Below are 10,468 nucleotides of genomic sequence, written 5' to 3'. Positions count from 1 at the left end.
CAAGTACTGTAACTTAGAGGGCACTTATCTCACACAGAGATACTATCTCACACAGAGATACAACTTCGGAAAATCTTACTCATCGACCGGCGGTCTCGGTTAGAGCCTAGAAGTTTTCCTTACGTGCTAAGCACGGAGCCTGGTTGGGACTTATCTCACACAGAGATGCGACTTAGGAAAATCTTACTCATCGACCGGCGGTCTCGGTTAGAGCCTAGAAGTTTTCCGTACGTGCGAAGCACGGAGCCTGTTTAGGACTGCCATACCTGGCTTTTCCTTCCGTTTTTATTACGTACATAAACAAAGGCGCTGGGGCGGTCATTTCTCTTGACCCGCCCCAGTCTTTGATCAACCAATCGCTACTTAATTTCGCAGTAGCCACGGCCCTGTGGGTTGGGCATAGCCTCGAAACCAGGGCTCGAATAAATAAAACAAACAAATCAAGAAAACATTCGTAAAACGCTCTCCACGCAACACCCTCGCCTTTCCCCAAGAACGCACTTTTCATCTTAAGTGCATGCACGTGCGTAACTGCCTCAAGGCGGCCACCCCCTCGTGCTGCGTCCAACCGGAAGACCTTTGTCTACCTCCCCGCATGGCTACAACGCTATCAGTCAGCGGATCAGTCCTTTGATCAGTCGCGGTGGGAAGGAGACCACCCCTTTCGGGACGGCAGGGCCACGCCGCACGTGCGCCCTCTGCCCGAGGCGTCACGGCTGCGTTCCAAAGTGGCGTCCTCCCCATGCCGGTAATTGCTTCCGCATTTGTTGCTGTACTGCGCGAGCCACGCGGGAAAAAGGGGAGAGCCAGCGAGGTCGTGTACGAGGCGCGATCTTACACGTCCCCCCTGAGAGGATAAACGAGCTTGGGAGTCCGCTCGTTTAGACAAGATCAACAAAAGATCGCGGCTGTCTACAAACACAATATGCATAGAAAGAAATTGACATGCTGAAAAACGGCTCTCGGGTCACAAAGATACAACTCACCGATACCGCACCAAAAACACTAATGGGCTATACACACAGCATACACGATATCCGTCACAGTACGAGAGTCAGGGGCATGCAAGCATCCTTGCACAGAGTTCTGGCCACAGATCACCGATCACATCACAAATTGCAGCGGGTGAACGGGAACATTCACGTAGCCCGAGGGGCCATGGCTCATTGCTCCTTACCCCAGCTCGTGCTAGGGACGCGAGACAACGCGTCGGCGTTGCCGTTACAGGTGCCTTTCCTGTGTGTCACAACGACATTGTAGCGCTGCAAGGCCAGCGCCCACCTTGCCAGTTTTGCCCCATGAGGCGTGCTCGTCGTTAGATAGGATAAGGGATTGTGGTCGGAGACCACGTTAACCTGTGCTCCGAACAACCAATGGTCGAATTTCTTGAGCGCCCAAATGATGGCAAATGCCTCGCGCTCGATTGTTGACCAGCGGGTTTGGGTTGTAGTGAACCGGTGGCTGGCGAAGGCGACCGGCTCCTCTCTCCCCGAGTCTCCCATCTGGGCCAGGCAAGCTCCGGCCGCGATCGCGGACGCATCCGTGAACAGCCAGTATGGCTTGAGCATATTAGGGATATTTAGCGCTGCAGCTTCGCAAAGCGACGTTTTAAGCTGAGTAAAAGCTTCCTGCGCTTCCCGAGTCCAAGGAATCGCGTTTGGCACGCCTCGCTTCGTCAAGGATGTGAGCGGTGCAGCGACCTCAGCGTAGTTCTCTACGTATTCGCGGTAGTACCCGCATAGCCCAAGCAGGCTTCGCAGCTGCTTTTTCGTAGTAGGCGGCGCAAGGTCGCGAACAGCGGCTAGCTTATCGGGGTCCGGTCCGTGTGTACCGCCACCCACGACGTGACCCAAGTACTTGATCTGAGCTTGTGCGATCTGGCACTTCTCGGGGCTTACCTTCAGTTTAGCTTCGCGTAGTAAGCCGAGCACGATGCTTAAATGCTTCAGGTGCTGCTGCCACGAAGCGGAGAAAATGGCGATATCATCGAGATATGCCGCCGCGTAGCTCTGGTGTCTCGACAGCAGCGTATTCATCATTCGCTGGAATGTTGCAGCGGCGTTTTTTAACCCAAATGGCATGACGCGCCAAGCGTACTGCCCTTCGTGGGTTACGAAGGCAGTCAAATGCTGACTCTCGAGGGCCACTGGTACCTGCCAATAACCGCGTCTCAAATCTACGAGAGTAATGAACTTTGCGCTGCCGACCCTCATAATTAACTCCTGCGGGGGTGTCATCGGGAAGGCGTCAGTACGTGTAGCCGGGTTCAGCGCACGGTAGTCTATACACATACGCACTGAGCCGTCCTTTTTACCAACGCACGCCACGGGATGAGCCTGCTCACTTTCTACTATTTTTGCATCATCCCGAGCTTTCTTAAAGTTTTCATCTGACAGCTGGGCCGAACAGAAGCTCTCGCGCTGCTCTGGGGCCTCGTCTTCATCGTCACGCGTTGAGCGCCGGACTTCGGCGGGGCACCCGCCACTACCTTCTTCATGTTGCTCGCCTGATGTCACGGCCAACTCTTTGTTCTCCGGTTCGCCTGCCTGCGAATCGTTCGCGTGAACCGCGCCTGTCGTTGAGGCCGGCTCCAAAGTTTCCCCGCCAACGGTGAAAGATGCCGTAGTAGGGCCAGATTTAATGTGTGCCTCGCTCCTGGCGACCGCTCCGTTGCCGTGTTCGCACTGTTCTAGCAGCTCCCAGTCTTCTCGCGCGAGCAAGCAGTCCACTCCCTCCGCGAGCTTGCCCGTAATTGCGCACACTATACGTACTGCCTCTGGTCGAGCTACAAGCGTGGGGCGCCGCCTCATACTGACCGCGAGCGTAACTAGCTTCGCTTCTATTGTTTCACCGAAAGCTGAGACAAGCTTTATCTTCCCAGAAGGCTCATGAGACGCGTCTGGCACAAGGCTTTCTCTGACTACCGTTATTTCACTACCGGTGTCTATAATCGCAGTTGTCGGTACTCCGCCGCATTCGATCTCTACCTGCTGCAGCTTCGATTTGCGCACTTCTTCTGGCGATCTCGGGGATTTTATTTCTGCAACCAGAGTCCTGTGGGAGTAGGCCGACCCAGCGGTTTCGGGAGCGTCCGCGCTGGCGACGGCTACCTTCTGAGCCCGGGCGCGCTTATCATTTCTCTGCGCGTTCTGCGCAGCGCGGGGGCAGTCTTTAGCGCGGTGACCCCCTGCGCGGCACACATAACACTGTGCCTGCCGCTTGATGTCACTGCTTGAAGGTGGGCATGGGGACCTTTCTTTCTCCGCGTGTACGGTCGTTGGTCGCACCGCGCGCCCCTTTCCTTTCGCTTGCTCGAAAGTCTGAAGCATCTGCGATAACTCATCCGGTTTCGCCCACTTTTCCCCCTCGCGGAGGCGCACATACTCCAGACCCTCGGTGCTTAGGCTAGCTTTCATGCGATCGGCTACGACGAGAGCCACCACATCTTCCTTAGTGTCTGCCTCCCTCGAACGAAGGTAATAGTGAAAGTATGTCTTCACGCGAGAGGCAAATTGGGCCCAAGTTTCCTCCTTACGCTTTGCGGCGCGTTCGAACCGATCCAAGTACTCGACGGGGGTCAGCTTTAGCTCGCTTAATACGGCCGCCTTCACTGACTCGTAGTCGCTGCACTCGTCGTCCTTAAGACCGCGAAGCAAATACCGCACACGCTCGGTCAGCGTCGGCATGATCAAGTGTACGCGGCTGTTTTCCGGCACATCGTACGTCGTGAAAACTCTTTCCACCTCGTCAAACCAAAGCGGTACGTCCGCGTCGCCCGGCAACTTGAGTCCCTTTAGGACTTTGGCGCATTGGGAGACTGGGTCGAGGCCCGTTCGCCGTTGTTCCCCTGATTCCGATATCAAGGGGGTCTGCCGGCCACCTGTCATCGCTATCCCAAGCTTCTGCAATTCGATGCGCTCTCGAGATTCGACTTCGAGCTTATGCTTCGCAAGCTCGAAATCCAGTTCCATGCGGCGGATTGCCATAGCATCGGAACTCGTCGTTGCAGCTACCTTTTGTAGCGTTTCTGCTATCGGCTCTGATGTCGCTGCGTCCTGCTGCGACGTTTCGCCTAACTGATCATCGCCCTCTGACGTTTCGCCTGGCTGATCATAGCCCTCTGTAGCCATCCCCTTTAATGCACTCGCATTTTCCTGTCTGCGATCTGAGCTCGCCATCATGCTCCGTGTCAACACCATACGCCCGTTTACACATGAGCCATAACCACCTCAGAAGTACGCAAGGAATCCCGCTCACCCGTGCTGGTGTCGCTAGTGGGATCCGTTGCCTCTCTGTTGCCGCTGCCTCGTCCCGAGATGCAGGATGAAGGACGCCTCAGGGTCGGCGCTCTGGACTACCTTGTTCCCTTGGCTGGACCTGAAGATCGGCTCCTTCCCGGGTTCCCGGACGGTCGTTGCCTGACGCTGCTGGCTTGACGGTGGTGTCGGCTCACGGTCGACGATTGCCGAATCCTGTCGACTGCGCCAGTAAATTCTCTTTCTTTCTTCAGGTTCGTTTGCTTTTCTTCGGGGGAGTTCAGCCTCCTCCAAACGTGAGTTGTTCGGTGGTGTTTTGAAGCACAGGAGTCCAGAAGCAGAAGGTACGAAAGGGAAATTATATTTACAGAGTATATACAAGGCAAACTCAGTTGCAGAAGCGTGAAGTCACACAGACGTTCAAGTACTGTAACTTAGAGGGCACTTATCTCACACAGAGATACTATCTCACACAGAGATACAACTTCGGAAAATCTTACTCATCGACCGGCGGTCTCGGTTAGAGCCTAGAAGTTTTCCTTACGTGCTAAGCACGGAGCCTGGTTGGGACTTATCTCACACAGAGATGCGACTTAGGAAAATCTTACTCATCGACCGGCGGTCTCGGTTAGAGCCTAGAAGTTTTCCGTACGTGCGAAGCACGGAGCCTGTTTAGGACTGCCATACCTGGCTTTTCCTTCCGTTTTTATTACGTACATAAACAAAGGCGCTGGGGCGGTCATTTCTCTTGACCCGCCCCAGTCTTTGATCAACCAATCGCTACTTAATTTCGCAGTAGCCACGGCCCTGTGGGTTGGGCATAGCCTCGAAACCAGGGCTCGAATAAATAAAACAAACAAATCAAGAAAACATTCGTAAAACGCTCTCCACGCAACACCCTCGCCTTTCCCCAAGAACGCACTTTTCATCTTAAGTGCATGCACGTGCGTAACTGCCTCAAGGCGGCCACCCCCTCGTGCTGCGTCCAACCGGAAGACCTTTGTCTACCTCCCCGCATGGCTACAACGCTATCAGTCAGCGGATCAGTCCTTTGATCAGTCGCGGTGGGAAGGAGACCACCCCTTTCGGGACGGCAGGGCCACGCCGCACGTGCGCCCTCTGCCCGAGGCGTCACGGCTGCGTTCCAAAGTGGCGTCCTCCCCATGCCGGTAATTGCTTCCGCATTTGTTGCTGTACTGCGCGAGCCACGCGGGAAAAAGGGGAGAGCCAGCGAGGTCGTGTACGAGGCGCGATCTTACACTCCCTGTCTGTGATGTTTTCTTCCTCGCCGCTCGACGCGGGCGGAGTAGGGAATTGGGCTTTGAGCGAGTTAAGCTCGCTGGCTATATTTTCGTTTTGAGCTCTCAAGAGGGCGAGCTCGCGCTTGAGTTCCTGCGTCTCGGCGGTGCTGGTGGGGGAGGAGGGAGGAGTTGGCAGTGGCATACATTGCGAGGAGGAGATTATTGTGGGCGCCGTCTGATGGCGCTTCGTGCGCGCCAAGCGAGGAAGAAAAGTAGCGGTCTTCTGCTTTATTTCTTGAGGATTCCTTCACCTTCGATATCTGCGGCGACAAAAATCTAAAAAAAAAGAAGCGAATAATATAGTTACTTTATTATGAAGGAGGCACGCATTTCTAAGCTAGAAAGTACGTGCAACAGTGTTCTGAAAACGCTTCAGGCCATCAGATTTTGTTATCGTTGTGGCAAGCTCCAACAGCTTGCTTCCCAACAAAGCCATTTGTCCAAGTTTGGGAGTAAGCTAATTAAGTTTCGGAAGCAACCGAACATGCTAATTTCGCCCCTGCACACACAGCTTGACCAGCTTATCGAGTCCGTGCATGCACCTACAGCTGTAGCATCTTTCTGTAATCAAGCCGCAGCGGTGGCTCAGTGCTTATCTGAAAAAAAAAAAGCTGCCTCTTTGCTTACAACATTTTGAATTATATGTGCATGTCTACTTTCCTCTTATTAATGTCGACTGACTGCGTCTTAAGCAGGACGCGGTTTCAACGAATTGTGGCGAAAATCAACCGACGCCGGGCTCTGAAACGGTGACGTTGAAAACCGCGGATGCGCATTGCACGTTACAGCAAAGGAATCGAATTACGCAGCTGGTCGAGGGTCTTGCGTGATTATACTGCAATGCATGAAGCTTCTGGCGTCGGCGCGAACGAAAGTTCGCACTGTCACAGAAGTTTGTCAACACACGTGCGCACTCACCACAAAATAACCGCTCGCTACCCTACCAGATGAATTCGCGTCCACCTGGGAATAAAATAGCCATGATAATGCGTGATGCTTGAACTGGTCCCTTACAAAAATGCTTCTTGAGACAGTGTTGAAGTTCTTATGAGCAGACTCAACACGAAATGTTGAATTTTTGTTGTGACCAGGATGGGGTAGTGTTGGTGAATTATTGAGGCCGAGTTGAAACTCATTGGAAAAGTGGCCACTGTGCTAGAGTTGAGCATGCTCAATGAAATTTCTTCTTTGCGTCCATGTTGAATTCATGTTGGAATTACGGGTGTGAATCAACACGCCATTCTGAATCTTGGCTGGGGTAAAAAAGCAAAAAAATCCCGGGAAAACAGTCGTATTGCGCCAGATGGACCGACTACCAATGCAATATTCGGCGGTATACTTATATTTATTGCTGCAATTTCTCGTTAACGTGAGACCGTCATCCCCTGTGACGTAGGTCTCCACAGATACGCACAGACACGTATATAAATAAATATATATACATACATACACCCTAGCCCTACACATCCATCAAATAAAGAGCATGGGACAGTACTGCACACCAGGCTATAGAACGAACTGACTGAGAGTGCATCTTACGATCTGATGTGCAAGTTGTTGTTGTTGTTGTGACTGAGAGAAGGATGAAGAGGAAATTGCACGGGCCTGCTACTGGCTCGAGCCAAGCCACCACCGCTGCCACGTGCAGATAGAGGAGAGTTAAAAGATCAGAGGAAAGAGAAAAAGGAAAGAAAAGACGCGCGTCGCAGCAACAACTGCGTCCGCCGGAGCGGACGCTGCTCAAAAAGAAGCGGCCGAAGCCGCTCTCGCCGAAGCGAGAACAGATACTCCCCTTTTTTGTGCAAGCTCGGCTTCGCCCTTAAATAGTCCTACTCAGGGGTGTCCGGACCTGCGCAGGTTATGGCCTGCCGATCAGCAAAGTTATGTCAGTTATTACTATTAATATTTACTTATTTTATGTGTAGTAGAAGTAATCAAGTTCATATGCAACGGTCTACTATTTGAGGACCTTGATTCATTCATAAACAACTTAAATAAAGCATTAATTAAGTGTCCTTTTTTATGAGAGCAAATACGAATCCTCCAAAGTAGGTATGCCTGAATGAGCATATTGCACTTTTTTCTATGCAAGAAAACGACTTGGAGTGGTTTATGAGAGTTTTAACGGGTGCTGCATGCGTTCTTAATATGTGTAATGTGATAAGGTTCTGTTTACACGATCCATGTCGAAATGATTTCATTTAGTTAGGCTTAGAAACGGATGCCTTGAGATGATTCAACTTAAATGCAACAGAAATTGCTCAACAGTAAATCTCTTGACTAGGCTCAACAAAAATTCCGTGTAGCAGGTGTTGAGTAGGCTCAACATACATTGAGTTCATGTTGGTTTCCAGTTGATTCAACAGGAGCTCAACAAGGCGTCAACTGAAGCTCAAAAGTCATTTTTGTAAGGGGTGCTTTAATGCGAGCATTAAAACGACAACAGCACACGGTCACGGTTCGACTTTCCAACCCACTTTCGAGTGCCGATTATTGCGCTCATCAGCGCCAGACTTCAAGCGAAGCTGAGGACACGGTAGGAGTAAGCTGGCGCTTATTGAAAGCACCTACATTTGGTCAAAGATCAGCTGTTAAAACAACGCAGCAGCTGAAGCTTGCCTGTTGAAATTCCACTCGCAAGAAGAAAGTACGCATAGCAAACGATGCACCAGCTCGATGAGCTCGACCGAGCCAAGATGGAAACCGGAAGTTGTGGGCGCGGTGTTGCCAGACCGCCAAGCAATTTCGCATATCGTCTATTGCACTCTGTTAAACTGCAGCGCGTGGTCATGCATCAATCGCTGACCTGCGACCAGTTTCGGTTTCGGTTCTGCTTCTCCATCCTTCTTGGCTTCAGTATCAGTGGCTCGACATAGACTTGCTTACTTGAACCTATCTAGGTGGTGTTCATTGACAGCGGTGGTTTGAGTCAGAGAATCGAGCTGAGCAAGGTCAGCCCATCTCGACGACTCTCTGTTTACATGAACTCGATACGAACGGGTCAGCTATCGCGGCGCGCATCGGCTCCGCGCTTCTGTTCTTTGCTGCAGAACAAATATATTCCAGAAGCGTGAATAGGGTTAGACATAATTTGCAGATGCGGCTGCGAGTCAACCCACCCCTTGCGATTGAGATGAAGACTCGAGTCCACGACCGGGTTCGGAGGTTTACGGTCTTGGCTCCCGCAGGCAGAGGTGTCGCGGGCTCTCGGCATGACTGCTACTTGCCGGGCGCGCGACGTGCCGTTTGCGAGCAGCGTAACAACGACTGACAGCAGCTCGCCACCTGCGCCCAACCGATGTCAACGACAGGCCGCACGCGGCGCGTCGCACTGACAAGGGGCAGAATGCGAGCGCGCATAGGGCCAGCGTCATAATGACGTGGGGGCGCGTTTCTCGGGGCCGGCCTGTCAGCCTGGATGCCGGCCGCCGGCGTCAGAAAAACACGCTAGTATTATTTGTTCACGCTCATAACAAGCACTGGAATAGATGAATGCCAAAAATTAATCATTTTTGAGGATCGCTGGCTGATGCCGAGTAGCTGGCAATTTTTAATTCGGCGATACAAGCAAATTTCATCCCATGACCGCTTTATTTACTGCCTGGTCGCCGCTCACATAGCTGGCATTTGCTAACTCCGCTGGCGTCGCGGAAATCGAGCATATCTTTATTTTATTATGGGACAGGCTCACAGTTAAAGGGGTGACGAGAGTAGTACATTTTACAGCGCTGACCAGTTCCGAAGCTCCCTCAGCTGTGGTATCGATAGTATCGATGCAAAACCAGGTAGGCTTAGCGACGACCAGGGCCGCCGGCAAGCCTCGCAGTTCATCGCCCGGCGCGTCCGCAGGCGGCGCCGTTGCCGAAAGGTCGGCATGCTGCCACTGCTCGAATATAACAGGCAGCCTTTCTGATAGCATGGCTGTTTTGTCTTTTCTGGTGCGAATGTGAAATACAGCGAGTCTGCAGGCCGGCCGGCAAACCTTGATCCCGTCCGCTGGCGTCATAAAAATGAGCTAAAGATTTTTCTTCGCGTAAATAATGAACTGTGGGAGCAAGAAGTGGGGAAAATAGATCATTTTTGAGGATCGTTGAACAATGCCGAGTTGCTGGTAGAAGCAGCAACTGTAATACGAGCAAATTTGTTGCCGCTCAACGGCCGCTCAGCTGCCGCTGCCCGGCCGTAGCGGTCCGGCTTGCGCGCCTGGCGTCCGCTATATAGCTCCGCTGCCGAGCGCCCCGCAACAATGACCATATTTTTTGTTGTGAGACAATGCTGTTGACAGTAAAGCGATGCCAAAAGCAGGCATTTTATTATGACCCAGGCTACTTCCGAAGCGCTGTCCACCGCGGCTTCGATGCGAAACAGGCCTAGCGACGACGACCGGGGCAGCCAGAGAGCAGTGCAGTTCGTCACCCCGCGCGCCCGCGTCCAGCGCCGTTGCCGAAAGCGCGCTACGTGGGCAGGCATGCTTTGTCGCCGCCCGAGTACAGCCGGCAGTCTTTCTGATAACATCACTATTTTGTCTTTTCTGGTGCGAACTTCAGTAGCCAAGCAGCGCGCAGGCGCTGGTGTGCGGTGGCAAACCCGGATGTGGGCCGGGCATGAGTCTAGCGGCGCAAAGATGCTTGCCGCTCCGTGTGCCTGCTTGCGGCGGCAGTTCGCAAGCGGCGACTGGTGCGGCGCGCCGGCCACGTTTTCGCACGTGTCAGCTTGACAGCTAGCTGACTACGGTGCCACATTCGAGTCAATATATGCGTGCTGTAACCTCGGTCAACTATGGCTAAACAGGCCTCACTAAGCCGCCATGTTGTGTTGACGACAGAAGCCTCTGATTGGCTTCTTAAAATGACGTTTGCTGTGAGGTGAGGGGGACACGCGCTGGGAAACCGAAATTTAGTTTTTGTCGCT

At 52.7% G+C, this 10,468-nt stretch overlaps 1 protein-coding gene across 1 annotated transcript; it reads right to left on the bottom strand.

The window, feature by feature from the left end:
- Positions 1 to 1,163: 1,163 nt before the first annotated feature.
- On the bottom strand, positions 1,164 to 4,130 carry LOC149367303 (uncharacterized). Its single transcript, XM_089573575.1, has one exon. The coding sequence runs from the start codon at positions 4,128 to 4,130 to the stop codon at positions 1,164 to 1,166; it is 2,967 nt and encodes a 988-aa protein (XP_089429701.1).
- Between the last annotated feature and the right edge of the window lie 6,338 nt (positions 4,131 to 10,468).

The sequence above is a fragment of the Amblyomma mixtum genome, chromosome 1, assembly GCF_055824585.1.
Source record: "Amblyomma mixtum isolate Tamu chromosome 1, ASM5582458v1, whole genome shotgun sequence".
Taxonomy (NCBI): Eukaryota; Metazoa; Arthropoda; class Arachnida; order Ixodida; family Ixodidae; genus Amblyomma; species Amblyomma mixtum.
This window is presented reverse-complemented; position numbering and strand designations above follow the sequence as displayed.